The following is a 24,240-nucleotide window of genomic DNA, read 5'->3' as shown; positions in this document are numbered from 1 at the left end:
GCACAGGCTCCAGACGCGCAGGCTCAGCGGCCATGGCTCACGGGCTCCGCCACTCCGCGGCATGTGGGATCTTCCTGGACCGGGGCACGAACCTGTGTCCCCTGCTTTGGCAGGTGGATTCTTAAACACTGCGCCACCAGGGAAGTCCCCAGCTGTGTTTTTTTTTATGTTAGATATTGAGTGGTGGGCTCATCAACCTCTGAGAGTCTGATATTCTAATTTTATAATTGCTCCCTTGATTTAGGTCCTAATACTATTACCAGCAGCTACCATTACTTGAGCATCAATTAAGCCAGGTATTATGCCAGCTGTTTACATACTTTAAATCTGGATTACTTAATCTGAAATGAGAAGATAAAGCTGAATGTATTGCTTACTATAGTAAGGGAGAGCTACATTGGTCAGGTATAATCTCCTGGAACAGAGTTGAATAAACTTCTTTGTAAATGTCCAAGGAAGCTGCAAATACAACCTCTGAGATATCTTATATACCAGTAGAGATATGGTCTTATAAAAGGTGTGCTAGTAATTACCCAGCATAGAAGCGTATACGTTTACTAGACAGTGGGAGAGTTTTTACCACTTTTCAGGTGATCGTATTTCCAGGGATTATCTAGTAGATGTTAGACTAGGACATTTCACTGAAATAAAGTATCATATCATTTAGTTGCCAAATCATCCAGTACCTCATTAAATGCTTTTTGATAAAATTTACTTAAAACAATAGCCAAGTATCATGCAACAGCGTCTCCTATCATACAACACATTAATATAAATTTATTGGGGGGAAAATGGGGAAAGGGACAAAAAAGATGGGGTGGTTCTATGTTGATATCAAAGAGTTCATAAAAGGATAAACTCAGGTCCAAAATCTTCAGTCCACATCAAAGACTTCATGTTCTGATGACGTTGGAAACAGCCCAGCCCTAGTTGCTGGGCTCAGGGAATCAGGGTGATGTAGCTGTTCTAAGTGAAGAAGCTCCTCTGTCAAGGACATCACTTTCTCTTTAGTTCAGAATGACACTTCTTGGGCACAAGTCTAAGATTCTGTTTATTCTCCCATCGATGTAGAGGAGACTGATTGGATATGCCGTTGTGCCTTTTATCTTGGTCCTGTTGGAAAGAACACACACCACAAAACTGTTAGAAACTAACTGCAGAGCTGAGGACCTGTTTTGTCTTTATGGATGTCATTTTTCAAGATAGGTGGTTCTAAACTAGACAGCTTGGGAGAGGTAGAACTTTTAAGAAAGAAATTCAGTTCATTGGTTTTCCAAACAGTAGTTAAATCTACAGATTAGTGGAGAGTAGCTGGATGAAGAGAGAACTTGTGTAGTTAGAAATCTGAGAAGGAACAAATCCAGAATTGCTTAAGACAGCCAAATATTCCACCTTTTCCCGCCACCTGTCTTCCCTCTGCAACCGGTTTTTGGTCAGCTCAAGTTGTAGGCCATCGAGTCTGCAGTTAAACCAGCGCTGAGCTTCTTCCAGGTTAGCTGTTATCTGCACATACAAATGTTCTCATTAAAATTTACAACAAAGGAACACTTAATCTTTTTGTGTATTAGTTCAAGAGACTTTCTTTTTCTTTTTTTTTTTTTTGCGGTACGCGGGCCTCTCACTGTTGCGGCCTCTCCCGTTGCGGAGCACAGGCTCCGGACACGCAGGCCCAGCGGCCATGACTCACGGGCCTAGCTGCTCCGCAGCGTGTGGGATATTCCCGGACTGGGGCACGAACCCGTGTCCCCTGCATCGGCAGGTGGACTCTCAACCACTGCGCCACCAGGGAAGCCCGAGACTCTTTCTTTTTACACTGTATAATTTAAAAGCTTTATTTCCCCCCACAATTAGCAAATGGGCTTCATATTAGTTAAACTGGAAGTTTTCTTCCTATAGTTGCCAGTTCAAGAGACTTTACTTAGGGCTTCCCTGGTGGCGCAGTGGTTGAGAGTCTGCCTGCCGATGAAGGGGAAGCGGGTTCGTGACCTGGTCCGGGAGGATCCCACGTGCCGCGGAGCGACTGGGCCCGTGAGCCATGGCCGCTGAGCCTGTGCGTCCGGAGCCTGTGCTCCGCAACGGAAGAGGCCGCAACGGTGAGAGGCCCGCATACCACAAAAAAAAAAAAAAAAAAAAAGACTTGACTTAGATATTAAAAGACTCAAATTCTAACTGCATGGTCTTTGCAACCTGTTTACATAATACACATCCTCCTATAGATGAGAGAATTGCTGAATATGGAGTTAAACAATGAATGCAAACCTGATTTTCATGCATTTGTTAATATTTCCTGGATGTGAACTGAGAGAAAGTTCTCAGGAGAAAGTTACGATAGGAGTGAAAGTACAAGATGGCATTGAAAATTCATGTGGTAGTTCAAACCACACTTTGAGTTCTGTTCTCTAAGACTAAACACTTCTCCAAAGTCCCTGAACTGTAAAGCCTAGATTTTCCTGCTGTGCTTTATAAAGGTAATACAGTGAATTAGTAAAAACACTGGACCAGCTTAGTGTAAATGGTATTTTTTTATTTCCTTTATCAAAATATTTTATACTTTAGCTCCTAAGCACAAATTTCCAAATGATCTGTTAGACTTGAAAACAGTCCCTCTAATAGTCTGCCTTTGAAGATGATCTAGAATCAGTATTCATTTACTTGACAGATGTTTATTGAGAGCCTATATGTGCCTGGCACTTTTCTATGTATTTGGGATATTTTATTTTGAAGGTAGAGCCAACAGGTTTTTATTATATATAAAGGTTGCTTCAAAATAGCTGTAGAACATATCCTCTAGAATAAAAAGGAAAATGACTGTTTTTCCCCCTTTGATTATTTATGTTTCATGGACAGCATTTTCACGTTTTGACTCTGAGGTCTCAGAGACTACTGTATTTCTCTCTTGCTTGGGAGAAGGCAAGTTCGATGAGAGCAGGGGCTTTGTCTGGCTTATTCACTCTATATCTCCATCACCTAACACAGCACCAGCCATATAATAGGTCCTTTATAAATTTGTGCTACTATGTACTTGTCCCATATTAACCAGGTCACAGTGTGGGTACAAAATAGTGAGATAAGAAAACAGAGCTCTGCTTGTCATTTAACTTTTAGAAAGCTACAAAGCTAAAGTATTTTTCAGGTCTGTTTGTGCATCCTGACGACAGACACACTCCCATCCACCCCCAAACCAAACCCCACTTTTCTCTTTATCAGAAGTTGAGGGAAAGATGCTTGAAATGACATTCATTGTACATCATGTCTCCTCTTGTATGGTGAATGAGAATAGAGCCAACATTTATTGAAACTTACTCCAAGCCATCTATCAGAGTAACAGTGGTAGGTAATAACTTCCTGACTACTATAGAAGTGGTAACTGATGAGTTACAGAAAGTAAATGTAACTTCCTTAAGGGCCCAGTAAGTGTCATTGTTGGCAAACTCACAAGAGAGGAGTCCATATTCCTTTTAATTAATTAATTAATTTTTTAAAACATCTTCATTGGAGTATAATTGCTTTACAATGGTGTGTTAGGTTCTGCTTTATAACAAAGTAAGTCAGTTATACATATACATATGTTCCCATATCTCTTCCCTTTTGCGTCTCCCTCCCTCCCACCCTCCCTATCCCAGCCCTCTAGGTGGTCACAAAGCACCGAGCTGATCTCCCTGTGCTACGCGGCCGCTTCCCACTAGCTAGCTATTTTACATTCGGTAGTGTATATATGTCTGTGCCACTCTCTCACTTCGTCCCAGCTTACCCTTCCCCCTCCCTGTATCCTCAAGTCCATTCTCTAGTAGGTCTGTGTCTTTATTCCCGTCTTGCCCCTAGGTTCTTCATGACCTTTTTTTTTTTTAATAGATTCCATATGTATGTGTTAGCATACGGTATTTGATTTTCTCTTTGACTTCACTCTGTATGACAGACTCTAGATCCATCCACCTCACTACAAATAACTCAATTTCATTTCTTTTTATGGCTGAGTAATATTCCATTGTATATATGTGCCACATCTTCTTTATCCATTCATCTGTTGATGGACACCTAGGTTGCTTCCATGTCCTGGCTATTGTAAATAGAGCTGCAATGAACATTGTGGTACATGAAACTTTTTGAATGATGGTTTTCTCAGGGTATATGCCCAGTAGTGGGATTGCTGGGTCGTATGGTAGTTCTATTTTTGGTTTTTTAAGGAACCTCCATACTGTTCTCTATAGTGGCTGTATCAGTTTACATTCCCACCAACAGTGCAAGAGGGTTCCCTTTTCTCCACACCCTCTCCAGCATTTACTGTTTGTAGATTATTTGATGATGGCCATTCAGACTGGTGTGAGGTGATACCTCATTGTAGTTTTGATTTGCATTTCTCTAATGATTAGTGATGGTGAGCATCTTTTCACATGTTTGTTGGCCATCTGTGTCTTCTTTGGAGAATGTCTCTTTAGGTCTGCCCACTTTTGGATTGGGTTTTCTGTTTTTTTGATATTGAGCTGCATGAGCTGCTTGTAAATTTTGGAGATTAATCCTTTGTGAGTTGCTTCATTTGCAAATATTTTCTCCCATTCTGAGGGTTGTCTTTTCATCTTGTTTATGGTTTCCTTTGCTGTGCAAAAGCTTTTAAGTTTCATTAGGTCCCATTTGTTTGTTTTTATTTCTGTTTCTCTAGGAGGTGGGTCAAAAAGGATCTTGCTGTGATTTATGTTATAGAGTGTCCACTTGCATTTAGGTCTTTAATCCATTTTGAGTTTATTTTTGTGTATGGTGTTAGGGAGTGTTCTAATTTCATTCTTTTACATGTAGCTGTCCAGTTTTCCCAGCACCACTTATTGAAGAGGCTGTCTTTTATCCATTGTATATTCTTGCCTCCTTTATCAAAGATAAGGTGACCATATGTGCATGGGTTTATCTCTGGGCTTCCTATCCTGTTCCATTGATCTATATTTCTGTTTCTGTGCCAGTACCATATTGTCTTGATAACTGTAGCTTTGTAGTCTGGGAGCCTGATTCCTCCAGCTCCGTCTTTCCTTCTCAAGATTGCTTTGGCTATTCGGGGTCTTTTGTGTTTCCATACAAATTGTGAAACTTGTAAGTTGCTTTGCGCAGTATAGTCATATTCACAAATGTTGATTCTTCCAATCCAAGAACATGGATCTGTTTGTATCATCTTTAACTTCTTTCATCAGTGTCTTATAGTTTTCTGCATACAGGTCTTTTGTCTCCTTAGGTAGGTTTCTTCCTAGGTATTTTATTCTTTTCGTTGCAATGGTAAATGGGAGTGTTTCCTTAATTTCACTTTCAGATTCTTCATCATTAGTGTATAGGCATGCAAGAGATTTCTGTGCATTAATTTTGTATCCTGCTGCTTTACCAAATTCATTGATTAGCTCTTGTAGTTTTCTGGTAGCATCTTTAGGATTCTCTATGTATAGTATCATGTCATCTGCAAACAGTGACAGCTTTACTTCTTCTTTTCTGATTTGGATTCCTTTTATTTCCTTTTCTTCTCTGATTGCTGTGGCTAAAACTTCCAAAACTATGTTGAATAAGAGTGGTGAGAGTGGGCAACCTTGTCTTGTTCCTGATCTTAGAGGAAATGGTTTCAGTTTTTCACCATTGAGGACAATATGCCTACTTTCTGGAGGGTTTTTTATCATAAATCAGTGTTGAATTTTGTCAAAAGCTTTCTCTGCATCTATTGAGACGGTCATATGGTTTTTCTCCTTCAATTTGTTAATATGGTGTATCACGTTGATTGATTTGCATATATTGAGAATCCTTGCATTCCTGGGATAAACCCCACTTGATCATGGTGTATGATCCTTTTAATGTGCTGTTGGATTCTGTTTGCTAGTATTTAGTTGAGGATTTTTGCATCTATGTTCATCAGCGATATTGGCCTGTAGTTTTCTTTCTTTGTGACATCTTTGGCTTTGGTATCAGGGTGATGGTGGCCTCGTAGAATGAGTTTGGGCGTGTTCCTTCCTCTGCTATATTTTGGAAGAGTTTGAGAAAGATAGGTGTTAGCTCTTCTCTAAATGTTTGATAGAATTCACCTGTGAAGCCATCTGGTCCTGGGCTTTTGTTTGTTGGAAGATTTTTAATCACAGTTTCAATTTCAGTGCTTGTGACTGGACTGTTCATATTTTCCATTTCTTCTTGGTTCAGTCTCGGAAGGTTGTGCATTTCTAAGAATTTGTCCATTTTTTCCAGGTTGTCCATTTTATTGGCATAGAGTTGCTTGTAGTAATCTCTCATGATCCTTTGTATTTCTGCAGTGTCAGTTGTTACTTCTCCTTTTTCATTTCTAGTTCTATTGATTTGAGTCTTCTCCCTTTTTTTCTTGATGAGTCTGGCTAATGGTTTATCAATTTTGTTTATCTTCTCAAAGAACCAGCTTTTCGTTTTATTGATCTTTGCTATTGTTTCATTTCTTTTTCATTTATTTCTGATCTTTATGATTTCTTTCCTTCTGCTAACTTTGGGGTTATTTTGTTCTTCCTTCTCTAATTGCTTTAGGTGTAAGGTTAAGTTGTTTATTTGAGATGTTTCTTGTTTCTTGAGGTAGGATTGTATTGCTATAAACTTCCCTCTTAGAACTGCTTCTGCTGCATCCCATAGGTTTTGGGTCGTCATGTTTTCATTGTCATTTGTTTCTAGGTATTTTTTTTTTTTTTTTTTTGCGGTACACGGGCCTCTCACTGTTGTGGCCTCTCCTGTTGCAGAGCACAGGCTCCGGACGTGCAGGCTCAGCGGCCATGGCTCAGGGGCCCAGCTGCTCCGCGGCATGTGGGATCTTCCTGGACCGGGGCACGAACCCATGTCCCCTGCATCAGCAGGCGGACTCTCAACCACTGCGCCACCAAGGAAGCCCTGTTTCTAGGTATTTTTTGATTTCCTCTTTGATTTCTTCAGTGATCTCTTGGTTATTTAGCTGTGTATTGTTTAGCCTCCATGTATTTGTATTTCCTACAGATTTTTTCCTGTAGTTAATTGATGTCTAGTCTCATAGAATTTTGGTCAGAACAGATGCTTCATACAATTTCAATTTTCTTAAATTTACTGAGGCTTGACTTGTGACCCAAGATATGATCTATTCTGAGTGTTCCATGAGCACTTGAGAAGAAAGTGTATTCTGTTGTTTCTGGATGGAATGTCCTATAAATATCAGTTAAGCCCATCTTGTTTAATGTATCATTTGAAGCTTGTGTTTCCTTATTTCTTTCCAGTTTGGATGATCTGTCCATTGGTGAAAGTGGGGTGTTAAAGTCCCCTACTGTGATTTTGTTGCTGTTGATTTCCCCTTTTATGGCTGTTAGCATTTGCCTTATGTATTGAGGTGCTCCTATGTTGGGTGCATAAATATTTACAATTGTTATATCTTCTTCTTGGATCAATCCCTTGATCATTATGTAGTGTCCTTTGTCTCTTGTAATAGTCTTGATTTTAAAGTCTATTTTGTCTGATATCGGAATTGCTACTCCAGCTTTCTTTTGATTTCCATTTGCATGGAATATCTTTTTTTCCATCGTCTCACTTTCAGTCTGTATGTGTCCCTAGGTCTGAAGTGGGCCTCTTGTAGACAGTATATATATGGGTATTGTCTTTGTATCCATTCAGCCAGTGTATGTCTTTTGGTTGGTGCATTTAATCCATTTACATTTAAGGTAATTATTGATATGTATGTTCCTATTACCATTTTCTTAATTGTTTTGAGTTTGTTTTTGTAGGTCTTTTCCTTCTCCTCTTGTGTTTCCTGCCTACAGAAGTTCCTTTAGCATTTGTTGTAAAGCTGGTTTGGTGGTGCTGAATTCTCTTCGCTTTTGCTTGTCTGTTAAAATTTCAATTTCTCTGTTGAATCTGAATGAGATCCTTGCTGCGTAGAGTAATATTGTTTGTAGGTTTTTCCCTTTCACCACTTTAATTATGTTCTGCACTCCCTTCTGCATTGCAGTTTCTGCTGAAAAATCAGCTCTTAACCTTATGGGGATTCCCTTCTATGTTATTTGTTGCTTTTCCTTTGCCGCTTTTAATATTTTTTCCTTGTATTTAATTTTTGATAGTTTGATTAATGTGTCTCGGTGTGTTTCTCTTTGGGTTTATCCTGTGTGGTACTCTCTGTGCTTCCTGGACTTGATTGACTATTTCATTTCCCATGTTAGGGAAGTTTTCAACTATAATCTCTTCAAATATTTTCTGAGTGCCTTTCTTTTTCTCTTCTTCTTCTGGGACCCCTATATTTCGAATGTTGGTGTGTTTAATATTGTACCAGAGGTCTCTAAAACTGCCCTCAATTCTTTTCATTCTTTTTTCTTTATTCTGCTCCCTGGCAGTTATTTCCACCATCTTATCTTCCAGCTCACTTATCCGTTCTTTTGCCTCAGTTTTTCTGCTACTGATTTCTTCTAGAGTATTTTTAATTTCAGTAACTGTTTGTTTGTTTGCTCTTAAATTCTTCTAGATCCTTGTTAAATGCTTCTTGTAATTTCTCCATTCTGTTTCCAAGATTTTGGATCATCTTTACTATCATTACTCTGAATTCTCTTTCAGGTGGCTTGCCTATTTCATCTTCACTTATTTGTCTTGTAGGTTTTTACCTTGTTCCTTCGTCTGTAACATTTTTTTTTGTTGTTGTTTCATTTTTTTTTGACGGGTGGTGCTGTATTCCTATCTTACTGGTTGTTTGGCCTGAGACGTCCAGCACTGGAGTTTGCAGGCAGTTGGATAGAGTCAGGTCTTGGTGCAGAGATGAGGACCTCTAGGATGCCTCACTCCCATTAATATTCCCTGGGATTTGAGTTTCTCTGTTCATCCAGCAGACTTGGAGCTCCCACTACAGGAGCTTGGGCCTGACCTCTGTCCTGGGAACCAAGATCTTGCAAGCTTTGTAGCATTGTAAAAAAGGAAAAAAAGGAGCAGAGCAGAGCAGCACAATATCAAAGAATAAAAAAGAAAATAAAATTAGAAAGATAAATATATTAGGAAATACAAAACTATAATTGAAACTGCAACAAGGTAAAATAAAACCACAACAGAAAAAAGGGGGAGGGTACAAGCCAAAAGGAGAGAACAACAAAGTATAAAGAATAAAGTAAAATTAGAAAAATAAGATTAGGAAATATAAAAATATAAGAGAATCAACAATGAGTCAACAAGGTAAAACAGAACCCCAATCTAAGAGAGGAAAAAAGAAAAAAAAAAGCCTTGGCTATGGGGTGGGGTTTAGGCAGGGGTGGGTTTAAGGTGGGGCAGGACCTAGGCTCAGGAGCCCCATAGCAGGAAAAGGCTCTGGGGGTGGGGCCTAGGTGGGGTGATGTTCAAGTGTGGGGCAGGGCCTCTGCTTAGGACCTGGGTGGAAGGAAAGGAGGGCCTCTGGAGTGTGGAGTTCTGGAGTTTGGAGGTAAGGCCCTGAGTGAGGGTGTGTGGGTGGGGTTTAGGCCCAGTGCCTTGGAGCGGGTCTCAGAGGGGGTCTCTGAGTGTAGAGGTGGGGCCTTGGGTGGGGGTGTAGGGGCAGGGCTTGGGCTCTGCACAGTAGGAGAGAGGCTCCGAGGATTAGGCCCAGGAGCCCAACAGGGAAAGTGCTGGCCCTGTTTCCCTCCATTCCTCTGTGCCCTCCCCCACTGTCTCCTCCAGGGTCTCCCCCTTTGCTGCTGGACCCCTAACCGTGGGTGGGTCCCACTGGGTGTAGGAACTCCTCCCCTCCCCCAGCCACCCCTCAGGGGTGCTGGTCCCACAGGTCCAGCCTTCATTTTTGCTCCCTCTTCCCTCCCACTCCCTCAGGACCCGCACTGCTGGAGGGGGCCTCAGTGGGCAGAGGGTCAGGCCCAGGATCTCAGCAGGTTCCCAGGGGCCCAACTGGGCAGGGGAAACCTGGCCCTGCTCCCTTTTGATCCTCTGCCCTCCCAGTGGTCCCCAAATTTCCCCCTTCGGGCATGGAATCCCTTCCCTTCCCCCAGCCGCCTCTCAGGTGCCAGTCCCATCCCACCTCTGCTTTTCCTTCACTCCCCCCCAATGCCTCATGTCCTACCTGGTCTCTGGGGGTTCCTCCCATCACCTTAGGTGTCAGTGGTCCCCCACTGGTGCCTGGTAGGTGCCCTAGTTGTGAGGAGACGTGAATTCCGCATCCTCCTAGTACACCATCTTCACTCTGCCCCCTCCATATTCCTTTCAATATACCATTCTGACAGTCATATTATCATGTAATTTAATGGCTACAAAAAGGATAAACTGGCAGCAATGTCACTGTGATACCTTTAGCTTAAGAATCTCTTCTTTTTTGAATTTTATTTATTATACAGCAGGTTCTTATTGGTTATCTATTTTATACATATTAGTGTATATATGTCAATCCCAATTCCAGGGATTTCTGGAATTTCAGGGACTTAGACTACCAAGTTAATATTTGTCAATATCAATCAATATTTTAGCATTCTATGATGTCTCATCAAGACACAGAATCTTAATCTAAAACTATTCTTTATAACAGAAGCTATACTGAGTAAGGTATTGGTTCTTGCCTTTTGCACTCCTGACAGCTATGTTACTGAAGGATATTACACTGACTTGTGTTTCGGGGTCATCATGTCTGAGGAAGCTTGTCTAAGTCTTCATGTCCGTGGGTCTGGCTCACCTGTTCTGATTCCACACTAGCTTCTTTCAGTTTATTCTCTGTTGCCTCTTTACATTTCTTCAGATGTCTAATAGTTTCTTCCAATTCCTGAAAATGTGATACAAAGACTTTTTACAAACTCCCAATGTACTATATATGGAAGAAAAAGCTTCATTATTGTAGTAAATGAGCAACCAAATTATGAAAGTATGATGGGGTACTTTCTAACTGCAGGTGCTACCAGACTATAAGATAAAAACTATTATTTTCAGTTTAACCTACAGTATACATTTGTGTATATGATTACAGATTTTGATTTACAGATTCTCCTGAGAAAATGTGATTAACATCTCTTTCCAGAACTGGGGAATACTTTTCATAGCAGACAATCTCTGTTGGAAAGCAAGAGCTTGATGGTCTCTTGAAGTCCCTTTTCCGTAATAAAATGTGCTTTTCATTAGGTTGGGAGTAGATAAAAGTCCTGTAACGGCAACAGATGTATCTGAGCTACAGGGAAGAACCAAGGGGTGTAAAGTTCCTGAAACACTATTAAGTTCAGAAGTCTTACTTAGTAACTAGTACTTTGCATATGTGAGCTTTAGCCGTTCTTTAAAAATGAGTATCATTTTTATTAAGTTGAACATGAAGACAAGGTGCCATAGTCAAAGCTCCAGGCTTCATTCCTAGATGTGATTCTAAGGACTTAGCTAAGATGAACGACTCGTAAGCTTGTCTTCTACACAGCCTAGAAAAGCCAGGTGCCCTCATGCTGGGTTTTGCACATGGCCTTTGCTGGTAATCTTTGAGATGAGTCTTAGGACCCCTCTTACCTGGCACCTATGCTCCAGCTCCCGCCTCCTCCTCCACTCTGCCTCGAGTCGCAGCTCTTGCTGTTTATTCCGAGCTGACAGATCATATTGGCTCTTGGCCAACAACTGCATCTCCTTCTGTAGGTTAGTCATTTCAGATACAAATTTCTGGATACTCAGTGACTGGTAGGGCACAAAGAGGGAGACGGTTGGTGAACCTGTCCAAGTTTGGGATTTCATGTGAATGGTAAACAGAGTGTGTGGAAATCATATACCTGTTCATAGTTTTTTTTCTGATATTGATCCTTAATTATCTCCATTTGCCTCAATTCTGTTTCTATTTGCTGAAAGTAAATGTGGAAATAACATAGAAAGATGATCAGTGGAAAAACTGGCTTGCTCTTTTTGCCTATAGGCTAACAGAAAGAATCCCACATGAGATCCACAGTTACCAGTTCCTGCTGGGCTCTCCTTCCCATCCAGCCCCCTGACCCCGAAAGAGCAAAGTCTTGTACAATCACTGTGGAAGAGACAGCTGGGGAGCCAGAATGTGACACTGGCAGCTAATGAGAAACCAAACACTGATGCAGCAGTATCTCTGTGGGAAAAGTCTCCCCCCACCTCCCCCCAGGCAATCTGCCCACTTCCCAGGTGTAGCTGTAATTCCCAGAGAACTCATGGTGGTGGTAGTGCTCTGAAACCATCCTCCCCAGACACCACTGCCTGCCTGGATCCTCATCAGATACTAAGGAGGTAAGAGGAGAGTTAGGGTTTCTCATACAACCTTCATCCTCTCTATATTCTGAGCATTATTCGCCTTAGCTGACAAGTGGAGCTTAATTTGGGCCTTTTGACTCTTTATTTTCTCCTTGCTGCTGTTCACTGTCTTTTCCAACTCTGTAAGTTTCTGCCGCAGCTCTCGGTTGGTCCGGGATACCTCCACTGATCTGAAGTTGGCTTCATCAAGGGCTTTCTTCAGCTGTGGGATACAAAGGGAAAATTAGAATGTTTTAACCTTCCATTCAGTAAGAGAAGCTTATGTTTAGCTGTGTCCCTATATTTTGTTCTCTTTGGACCTTTCTTTTAAAAAGGAGGTTAAGTGATGGGACTTCCCTGGTGGTCCAGTGGCTAAGACTCTGTGCTCCCAATGCAGGGGGGCCGGCTTTGATCCCTGATCAGGGAACTAGATCCTGTGTGCCACAACTAAAGATCCTGTGTGCTGCAACTAAGACCTGGCACAGCCAAATAAATAGATATTTAAAAAAGGAGGGTAAGTGAGGCAATAATAAGTAGATTTGTGGAGAAACACTCTCAGTGATTTTCATAATTTTTAACACTAAAGAACACAATTTTTCTTAGAACAGATAATGTAAATGTATGTTCATCATTTGCTTTCTAAGAGCATGGCTTTGGAATCAGACAGAAGTTAAAATCTCAGCTTCACCACACACTAGTCAAGTAATTTCCGATAATTAACTTCCCTAAGCCTCAGGTTCATCACTGGAAAAGTATGTGAATAGCCTACGTCGTAGGATTCATGTAACAGTTAAACAAGATGAGGCAGAGAAGGAATATAGAGCCTGGCACACACTAATTGCTCAGTGCTCACTGCTGTGCTTTAAAGGTTTTGTTTTTTTTTAAAAAAAGCTTAAGCTCGTCTCTTTCTGTCACTTGTGACCTCATGTATGGAGAAGTGGAAATAAATTATATGGCAGTTTATGTAAATACACCTATCAGTTATTGACTATCCTTGCATGTATTTTTATAATATTGCTTTTTTTCTATTGAGGTATATAGTTGATTTACGATATTATATTAGTTTTAGGTGTATGACATAGTGATTAAAAATTTTTATAGATTATACTCCAGTTATTATAAAATACTGGCTATATTCCCTGTGCTGTACAATATATCCTTGTAGCTTATTTACATAGTTTATAGTTCTTATGAATATTGCTTTTTGTTTAGAAATTTTAATGAACTTGTCTAGTGGAAAAATAACATAGTGATTACTATTAAAAACAAGACAACAGGCCCACAATGAAGTCACTTATGCTAAGCCTTATGTCACCAAACTGAGACTTAATTACAGTTTTGGCTCTTCCAGAAAAGGACTCTTAAACCAGTCAATCAGGAATCGCCCGATCAGCATTAGTTGAGTAATCTGCCTGACAGACCCCTGCCACCCCTTAAAGGAAGTAACTCTGCTACTAGTAACTAATCTATTTTTTTGCCTAGTATAACTTCCTTGTTCCTGCTTTCCTCTGCCTATAAAAGTCTTTCATTTTATACAACTCCTCAGAGCGCCTTTCTATTGCAATTGATTGCATACGGCCTGATTCAAATTGATTTTTATTATTCTTCAATTTATCTTTTAACATTACTTAAATCATTTTACTGAGTTCCCCCTCCTCCTCATATGCCCTTAAATGAGTACCACTTGATTTTTAGGAAGAAGAGATGGCAGCAGAGAAGGGAGAAGATAGGAGGAGGGTGGTATTCTCTGTGGCTGGTAAGTATTTAACTCATGTCAAAGAAAAAAGTCAAAATTATTTGTTACCTTTTCTCTTATACTTGCTCATTCTCTCAGATCCTAACCTCACACTACAGTGTTAGTCTTTTATTATCACCCAACTCAATTTCTGTTAGATATTCCACCATTACCTCAATCACAGCTTTGTCAAAACTGGGTAAGCCCTAAAAACTAACCCTCAAAACCACCCTGGAAAGCAGTTGTGATGATTTCCATTTTGACTGAGGAAACTGAGACTCAGAAGTGAAGTCATCTGCACAGATAGTAAATTTACACATAGTAAATTTACACATTGCTAATAAGAGGCAGAGCTGGGAGTCTTAAACAGTGCTTAAACCCTGAGCCCACCCCTGCCACTAACTGCTCAAGACATGTTCCTTGGTCTCTCCTGCACAAGTTCACCATCTTTACTGATCCCTGTGAAAAGGATTTAAACTTTTAAGTATTCTGAACAACTCTCTCTGAATAAAGGTACTTTTAATTTCAGTGCCCATTTTTGTTTCCCACAGAAATTATTTTTATAATATTTTTTAACACTTATATACAGTGCTTTTTCGATTTACAAAGCACCGTGTAAATAGTTGACAGCGCACAGTCACAAAGTCAGATTCAAGTGCAATTGCTAACTGCGCTAAATTTGGCAAAATACAGGCCGGCCGCCCCAAACAAGTCTTGGAATTATTTTAATTACTCCCTCCCCTTTGCTTATGATACATTTAGGGTCTGATTTTTCTATTAATTAAAATGGATTTTTGATTTGATTGATTGTTCTCTATTTTCAACAGAAACACTTTGCTTGGCTCTAATCATCTGAAGCCCAAAGTAACTGCTCTAGTTCCCTTGAGCCTCCATGTTTCCAGTTTCTCTTCATTCTTACCTACTCTCCACTGCTAATAGACTAACCTACCTAAAATTGTGCTCATAGCCTTCTCAGAAACCTACAGTGCTCTACTTTTACCTAATACTTTCCATCCAACATTCTGGTAGTCAAGGCCGTCTACCAGCTGGTCTCATCTAAGCTAACCCCTTTTTCTCAGAAATTTCCTAAAGTCTCTGCTCTGATCAAGAGAGGCAAATCCTTTTTCTTTGCTCACATGTCCTATTTATTTTTGTAACTAAGCTTTGTTCATCCTCTTACACAGAGAGTGTCACAGCCCTGTCAGCTCTGCCAGTCTCAACCCTGTATAATTTCGTCAAGCTTCCCTTCTTCTTCGATCACCCAACCAGCCTAAAACAAACTTTCCCTTACTTTTGAATTCCTTTAAAATTGTACACAGCTTCTAGCTATCCAAGAAACATCTTCTGCTGTCTTCCTAGTTGTCTCATGTAAAGAGTGGAGATGACAATTAAATAAGGGGTCATTTAGCACAGACCACATCTTCTGCTGTTTTTACTTGTGCCTCTCAGGAGGAGGTAGGTGCATGATGGATGCTAGTTAAGTGAATTGAGGAGACAGGTGACTTGCCATCTGTCTAGCAGATGGCGGTCTCCTCCTTCCTCTTTCCCACTCAGTTATTATTCTCCAGTGGGAAGGCTGTCATCAAGGCATTCCTTCATTGGGCAGATAACTGTATATCAGAAACTTTTTGTGTGTTAATTTACAAACAGCATAGAGATGTATCTGGCTTGCTGGCGACAGGGGGATTAGAAGAGCCAAAGAACAACTGTAGTCATTCTCGGAAATCCTGTAGCTGGTTCTCCTCTTCAAAGGCATTCACCTAGAGGGAGACTTTCGTCACTTGCCTCCATACCTCAGTCACTTCCCGTTGTGCTGCTTTCTTTGCAGTTTCTCTCTCAATTTGAAACTGCTTTCTTAGAGCATCTATGCGTTCAGCATGCAGTTCTGCTTCTATTTTGGATTCTTCACTCATCTGTTCTCTGTTTTGAAAAACAGAGATGATAAATCACCTTTAGAAAACATCTTAGTAGATGTCATTTACCAATGAGAAGCAGATAAGTCACCAGGTAAAAATCACTGATCTGGAACTCATTAACAGAAGAAGAAATAAGCATTTACCTACAGCATTAAAAAACAAAAAGTCATTCAAAAGAAAGAGATCCACCCAAAAGAGTGAAACACATACTCTTGTTTTAACCAATACTCAGTAGTCCTGAGCCAGCAACATTTCACCAGAATATAAAATTTGTACAGATTACAAATATGAAAAACACCTTCTTTGCTTTAGCTTATACTTGCCTGCTATATCAGTATGTTCACTACGTGAAAGGAATAAAGATCCACGTGCACAATGCATTTCCCTTGGGTATAAATTTTCATGGGATGTTATTAATATCTAAATCCTATTTGCCTAGATAAAGTTTAACAAAAAACTTTAGTGGCTTGACCTGAACTTGATGGGTTTGACCTAACTAATCTCAGGACAAAACTGAAAACAATGAATGGTTTAGCAGCTGCTTAAATGGAATTATCCCACTCCTGGAGGGGTTATTCCCAACCATGCTTCTGTTTCTCCTTTTCCAAATCATACTTTTAAAGGACACATAAGCTTCTGATAGAAAAGGTTTGGCAGAAACATGTAAGTGTCCCTTCCAACTTGGTTTAAACCTTCATGTACGGAAGAAGACCGACAGCAGACGAGGGGAGAGCTGAAAAGGAGCGTACCCCAGCCAGCTAATATCTGCTCTGCTCCACTGTGCCTGCTTCCTTCACATGGCTCTGCTGGGAGTACTAGCTCAACAGGGAAAAAGGCTTTAACTGGTTTATGTGAATTAGCCAAGCTTACTCTCCCAGAGGCTCTCCCTAATTTCACTGCGACTGTACTGCCCTTACTTGAAGGTTTCCAAAGTCTGTCGCTCAAGTTCTTTGCTTTCCAATTTCTCTTGAACGTGATCAAGCTTTGTTTGCAGATGATTATTTGTCTGGAGAGCTTGCTCCAGGCTCATAGCCAGTTTCCTGTTGTCTTCTCTAGCTACATCTAGAGCTTTTTGTAGAGGCTCCATCTGAAAGAGAGAAGAATGATTGTTTTTAATTTCACGAGATTGTTTTTAATTCCACTGTAACAGACACAAGAAGTCCATAACACTGTATATTCACTCTTTAAACTTTGAAACAATAATTGTTTGGAACCAGAACCAAAGACTCCAGATGCCTGGAATATATATGTGAGAACTTATTACAGACAGTCCTTAGGAGACTCTTAGAAGGTGATAGGAAGGGTATGCTCCACTGGTCACTAGAGAGTTTTGGAAAATAGAGCCAACTTATTTATCCTAATTTCTAAAGTTTTAAACCAGTTAAACTCCTCCCTTCCTGATCCTATGACCCTCTGGTCTCACTGCCTGGACAGATAAGAACTGGCAACTGTTCCCTGTATATCCTTCTAGAAAAAGCTTTTTATAGGAAATATCTCTATTTTATATGTGTGCATACGTGTAGATACATATTCATGTGTGTATACACCTATAAACACATGTGAGTATGCCTCCTTATTTAGTGGGATCATTCTAGCTACTTCTGACTAAAGTTATGTTGTTTTCTAAGCCCTTTAACTTCACTTATGCATTAATACATGAAAAGAATGCAGACCATATAAGACAAAGAGAGTTAGGCATAATTATGGTTCTGGTTTGCCAATAAATGGTTCACTGTAAGATCGCAGACCCATTTCCCATTTGGAAATATGTCACTGTTCAAAACTCAGACTTGAATGGAAAGGAAATTTACCCGATTGTTTTACTCCGTTTTTCCAAAATAGCAATATCCCAATAAAATAAAAAATATCAACATTATCATCTATAAAAACCTGGCTTCTACCTCACTGTTGTGCTGGGCCTCCACGACAAGGATCCTGGCCTGCCACTGGTCCACTTCTGCTTCCAGCTTCTGTACCCGCTGTTGATTTAGAGCCCTATAAATGAAGGGCACAGGGAGAGTGACCATAGAAAAGTACCATCTAGGAATGATACCACTGGGAGTTACAGGACACCTTCCAGGAAGCCCAAATGGCATATGCAGTGGGCTACAGATGCTCAGAATATCTGAGAGTTGGCAGGTGACAATTAGTAGCCTCAGCTTCAGGTTAAGAAACTAATTTTCGTATGGATTAAAAACTTGTTCCATTTATGATTCAATTTGGCTTTATATATTAAACTATCAGTACATGTTAATGACTAACTTATGGGCTGGTAACTTTATACTATATATATTACTAGTACAAAAATATATCACCTCTATATGGACTGGCTTGCTGTTGAGATTTCTGCTTTTTACCTAGAATTTTATTGTGAATAGTAAACAATTTTTAATACCATCCCCTTGACTTTTTTTTAAGTTCAGAGGTAATACAGATTCATAATATGTAAGAAAACAAGCACAATGAAGAATATAAAACTCACTTGTTCTCCCATAACATAGAGGCAATATGCACCACTAATGTATTACAATGTGTCTTAGAGGTCTGATTAAACCCAAACCATTTGTTCATTAACCTAAAAGGGAAACTTTTATGTAATGTTTGAAACATTCAAAGGAGTTCACTTATAAAACATGGCTAAAAGTAGTTCTCAGAATGATTCATCTAAAATAAATAGGATACTAATAAATGGATAATTAATTCAAACAGAAGTAGACACTGGGCTTTAATCTTGACAATTACCGTTCTGTAGACCCAAGGGCAGGTATAAATGGTGTAGAAAACAGCAAGGATAAAACAGCATATATCACATGAATTTCTAGAATACATACTTATTTACCTCACTACAAAATATGAGAATTTTTGGATATCATTTTTATTTATAATTCCAGATTTTCCTGAATTTGCTAGCTCTTTAAATACCATTTTACTACTTTATTTTCACAAGGGAATCAATGTAAAGTGACTGTTTCTTGACCGCACTCTGTTCTTTACTACAAGGCCGCAGAAAAATACAAGTACAAAGACAGAAAAATAATCTCTGGTACCTTTCTTTCTTGAGGCCTGCAATCTCTGAATCCCTCTGCCCAAGCTCTGTTTGCACTTTTTCCAGAGCACCTTGCATCTTACTGTGAGAAGCCAACACATTCTCCAACATGATTGTAACTTTGCAGTTGTCTTCTTTAGCTTCTGCCAGTTGTCGGTGAAAGTTTCCCACCTAATAGAAAATGAAATAAGACAAAGATATTTGATCCTTTCTGGTTATTCTTCTGCTGAGTCCCATGACTTCTAGAAGAGTATGGAAACCAGGTCTGGTAGAATGCTAAGAGGAATAATTAAAGTATATTTTATATTTATTTTGTTTCTTAAGTTATTCTGACTTTGAGAAAGAGAAAACTAGACCCTAGATCATATGGATCCTATGAAGAACTCTGCAGTGCATCCTAACTATTGTCGTGTCTGGCACATATATCAACTAGAGACATAAAGACCAACAGCTTCTTGGGTCTAGAGGGGGTCCCAGACTGGCCTGCGCTAGCCCTCCTCAGCTATCTTACCATGGAGTCAGAAGAAAATAACACATTTGAAGCCCATCAGAATTATCTGAGGAAAAAGGACCACAAGAGAAAGTGGAAGCTGCTGAAGAGTGATGTGACTCACAGCCCTCTTCAGAGGGGCAAAATCTAGCACCTGCTGTCAAGAAGTTTGGGATGTTACCCCTCTTCCCACTAAGTACACACACTGTTAAGCAGAAAGCATTTGGTAATTTGACTTAATATAAAATCTTAACAGTGTTATATCACATTAATAGAACATAAGTAGGTGGTTATTAATACCAAGGTCAGATGTTTTTCAACAGAAAAAGATAGGACTTTTGATTATTTTAAGACAGGAAGAAAAAAAAAACCATTGGGAGTTAAATCATGTATTTTTAAGGGAAATATTTTAGAGCTCTTCTAAAGTTATCCTTTTTTAGGAAAAAAAAAATCCTCCTCTGATCAATCCTCATTCTTTTTTTACTAAAGGTAACAAGAAAAGAAAGAATATGGCTCATGAAAGATTTCAGAAGCGCTTCACTTCAGTAACAGACTTCAGAAAGGACTGATGTCTTGCCTTCTTGTTCCCCCTGTCCTCCAAAGCTTCGAGGTCACCTTTCAACATCTGAGTCTCTTTCAGGGCTGCAGCACGAACCTTCACAACTCGTGAGAGCTCCCCTTCATTCTTTTCAAGAATGGATTTCACCTTAGTGGAAAAAAAGAAATGATAAATGATTCTCCTAAAGCACAATCAATCAGCAATTAGAATAAGACAGCAATTTAGAAACCAAATTTAAAATGTTTAATTAAATATGCTTATATATTATTGTAAATAAAAACTAGCTTTAGTAGCTGTTTTTCCCCTTAAAACTACAAAGCAAAAAAAAAATCTGTTAATAAACATGGGCAAATCTCTAATATATGTCAATCTCTATGAAAGCACAGAATGAAGGTAAGGGAGATAAGACAATGATGCTAAGATGAAAAACGGGGGAGAAACTGATTATCACAGAATTTGAAAATACAACGTAAATTAATATCATAAAAGCAAAGGTGAAGAAGTACTAAATAGTGTCAAGAAAATAGTGTTACAGAAGTGTTCTAAATAGTGTCCTAATCCTAATTAGAAGTATTAGAATTTTACATCTCTGAAATACTTTTAGTATATCTACACAGTTATTTCAGATGATCATACTATTCTGAATACTACTCTTTTAAAAAATACTTTATCTTGAAATACAGACTCACAGGAGGTTACAAAATTAGTGCAGAGTCCCCATGCATTCTTTTCCCTGCTTCTAATGATGACATCTTATATTGTAGTTCAACATTAAAACCAGGAAACTGACTTTAATGAGATTAACTAGACTACAAAACTTACAATTTTCACCATTTTTTTAACCTGCATTCATCTGTGTATGCACACATGCACACAGCTCTATGTAATCTGATCCCATGCACATATTCCTGTGATCACGACAATCAAGATACAGAACTGCTCCACTGCCGCAAAGAACTCACTGTGCTACTTCTCTGTGTTCACACCCTCCCCCAAACTCATCCCATGTCCCCTGGCAACCACTAATTTGTTCTCTATCGCTACTGTTTTTGTCATTTCAAGAATGTTATTTTAAACATTTAAAAATAATTAATTTCAGTATAATACATTCACATTTTTTAAAACAGCCTTACTGAGATATAGTTGACATACAATAAGCTATGTATATTTAAAGTGGACAATTTTGATATATGTATAAACCATAATCATGATAATGAACACTTCCATTATCCCAAAAGTTCCCTTATGCCTTTTTGTAATTTCCCCCACTTCTATCTCTCCCTGTTCCTACACATCCACCCAAGGCTACCACTGACCTGTTTTCTGTCACAATCAAATTCACTTTTATTTCCTAGAATTTTATATAATGAAATCATATGACTTTCCACTCAGCACAGTTTTTTTGAGATTCACTCAATCCTCTTTATGTTGCTGAATAGTGTTCTGCTGAACACTTGAGTTGTTCCAGTTTTAAGCTATTACAAGTAGAGCTGCTCTGGGCAGTTGTATACAGATCTTTGTGTAGACATACGCTTTCATTTATCTTTGGTAAATGCATAGGAGTGGAATGGCTGGGTTGTATGGTAGTAATATGTATCACTTTTAAAGAAACTACCAAACTATTTTCCAGAGTGGCTGAGTGATTTTACATTCCCTTCAGCCATGGATGAGAGTTCCTCCACATCTTCACTAACACTTGGGGTAATCAGTTTTTCAATTTTAGACATTCTAATAGTGTGTGGTAGTATCTCACTGCAGTTTCAATTTGCATTTCCCTAATAACTGATGTTTAACATCTTTTCAAGTGCTTATTTATCATCCATATATCTTTTTTGGTGAAACGTGTTCAAATACTTTGTGCCTTTTTTTTTTCGGATTGTCTTTCCTTCTTAGTGAGTTTTGAGAGTTTTTAATAAACTGTGGAGACAAGACCTTTATCAGATATGTGATTTGCAAATGTTTTTTCCCCCAGCCTGTAGCTTTTCTCTTCATTTTCTTAACAATGTCTTTGAAGAGCATACGTTGTCAATGTTACATTTTTTCCTTTATGGATCATGCTTTTGATGTCAAATCTAAGAAATCTTTGTGTAATCCAAGATCACAATGGTTTCATCCTATGTTTCAGAAGTTTTACAGTTTTAGGTTTTACCTTTAGGGCTTTCATCCATTTTGAGTTAATTTTTATATATGGTAAGAGGTATGGGTCAAAGGTATTCTGTTTTTTTGTTTTTACATATGATACCCAATTGCTTTAGCACATTTGATGAAAAGACCATCCGTTCTCTACTTTTACTTCTGTTGAAAATAAAGTGTTCATAAAATTATTCTGGATGGGTAGAACATTCACATTACTCTTAAGGTACAAAAGGACAAAGTGAAAAATCTCCCAGCCACCCAGTTTCCTTCCTCGAAAATAATGTTGCCAATTTATTACGATTCATTTTAGAGAGACTCTATTCAAAAGTGAATACATATGTATACTTCATCGCCCCAATCCTTTTGCACACAAATATTAAAATACTCTGTATACTCTTCTGAGCCTTGACTGTTTTAACCTAATAATAGATATGTTATGATTAAGAAAAATATATCTTCAAACAGTATTCCAAACTATGGGTATACCATGGTTTATTTAGCCAGCCTCTTACTGATGGAATTTTGGTTGTTTCTAGTCTTTTGCTAATAACAAACAATACTTCAGAAAGTAACCTTGTAAACATGTCTTATGTATAAGCTAGTGTATCTGTAGGAAAAAGTACAACTGTGGGCGTAAAGTGATAAACAGAGCCAAATTGCCCTCCACAGGAAAAGGGCACTCCAAACAGCAGCTAAGAAGAATGCCTTTCACCCACATCTTCCTCAATATTATACTTCCTTATAACTTTTAACGTGTAACATTAAAAATACTTTAATTTCTTCTGCAAGGATTCAAGAATAGTACAAAAGATGCTAACTTATAAGGTTTTGAAAACCTATTGGATTTTGTTCTAGAAAAGTACATTAGGAAGAATATAGTTTTTATAATTTTACCAGTGTTTATAAAATATTTATAAATATGAAAAGGCCACTAGCAAAAGTGCTTACAAAAAGGGTCTAAATAGTAGTTAACTCTAGAAGACAATCTATAGTACTTTCTATTTTTAAATATCAAACGAAGATGGATGCTCTAGTAAGTTTTCTTTGGAAAGTATTTTCCAGTGTTCAAGTTCTCAGGGCTTCTATTTATGTATTTCTACTTTAAAATCAGGCTTTACCCATTTTACTATAAATGTTAAGACTATTAGCATTAATTTTTAAAGTGAAAATTAGAGTAAAAATCTCAATGGTTACTCTTAAGCCAAATATGACATTTCTGTGTCCAAAACAAAAATTAAGTATGCAATAGCCAGAATGATGGTTTTGATCTACATCATCAGTTTTTCCTGTTTGTGAAGAAGTTCTTTCCTTGTTGTTACTCACACCTCCAAACGTTATCTTTCTATATGTTACTACTTTTCTTCATCGTTGTATAAATCTGAAATTTCCTTATGATTTAATTTGTGGTCTTCACTTACCGAATCCTGGTAAAGAAAATTTGGTGATTCATCATTTAATGGTCTTGAGGCAAGAATGTCTATTTTACCTTCCAGTCTTCCCTCCATGGTTTTAATGGCATTCAAAAGAGTCTTTAGAGAGATCCTAGAGTCTCCGATCTCCTGAGAAGACCTCACAGAAGCCAGGGTAGGTGCAAAGGTCACGTGGCGTGTAGGGTTTGGCCTAACACTGGGCAAACCAGCTGATGAAGTTCGTTCCTTTATATTGTTGACATGGGGCCTATAGCTTTCAAGGAATTTTGAAGATGCAGGCCTCTCTGGAGACTTCCTTCTTCTTGGAGGCATCACCAATTTAAAAAGACAAAATCAACTAAACCTAGAATTATTTTTCAGTGAGTGCCCCCTTTACTATGAGAAACAACACAACGTTCTAAATGAAGCTGGGATGGAAAATATACTTAAAAATGTGTTCGTTTGCTTTCAGAATGAAGAAAATACTAGTGTAAAGTATGTCCTAGTGAAGAAACAAAGCGTATCTAATGAGGTCCCCTTTACCAGTAGAGTCAGGTTGTTAGAACCCTAGCAGCCTTCCATTTGAAGACACATTCTAGTTGCTTGGTTACCAAGGATATACATACACAAACATAGTTAAAGAAGTTACACATGCTTACAGTGTTAAAAATTAAAAATGTGATAAATTTGTAAATCATTGAAATGAATCACTTTCTTTTAGTAACATATTCCTGGATTATTTTCTTCACTAAATGTTTTATATATCTTTGTCTAATTTTCTCTGTTC

The 24,240-nt window shown here is 38.7% G+C and overlaps 1 protein-coding gene across 1 annotated transcript; it reads right to left on the bottom strand.

Moving 5' to 3' along the window:
- Nucleotides 1-996: 996 nt before the first annotated feature.
- Nucleotides 997-23,786, bottom strand: LOC136125732 (coiled-coil domain-containing protein 150-like). Its single transcript, XM_065880676.1, has 11 exons — nt 23,463-23,786; nt 19,927-20,055; nt 18,861-19,030; nt 17,715-17,808; nt 16,731-16,900; nt 15,691-15,817; nt 11,682-11,750; nt 11,428-11,589; nt 10,619-10,705; nt 1,393-1,503; nt 997-1,113 (listed from the first exon to the last, which is right to left on the bottom strand). The coding sequence occupies exons 1-11, from the start codon at nt 23,784-23,786 to the stop codon at nt 997-999; spliced, it is 1,560 nt and encodes a 519-aa protein (XP_065736748.1).
- Nucleotides 23,787-24,240: the final 454 nt, after the last annotated feature.

The sequence above is a fragment of the Phocoena phocoena genome, chromosome 7 (assembly GCF_963924675.1).
Source record: "Phocoena phocoena chromosome 7, mPhoPho1.1, whole genome shotgun sequence".
Classification (NCBI taxonomy): Eukaryota; Metazoa; Chordata; class Mammalia; order Artiodactyla; family Phocoenidae; genus Phocoena; species Phocoena phocoena.
The sequence above is the reverse complement of the archived record's forward strand: the minus strand, read 5'-3'. Positions and strand labels throughout refer to the sequence as shown.

What these genes read in the sequence shown, in the direction of transcription:
- LOC136125732 (XM_065880676.1), bottom strand. Translation starts at nt 23,786, where the DNA reads ATGCCTCCAAGAAGAAGGAAGTCTCCAGAGAGGCCTGCATCTTCAAAA. An exon ending in AGGCCCAGCACAACAGTGAG is followed by an intron (nt 16,901 to 17,714) that starts GTAGAAGCCAGG and finishes TCTCTCTTTCAG; the next exon opens with ATGGAGCCTCTACAAAAAGC. An exon ending in AGAAAAAAAACTATGAACAG is followed by an intron (nt 11,590 to 11,681) that starts GTATATGATTTC and finishes GTGCCCTACCAG; the next exon opens with TCACTGAGTATCCAGAAATT.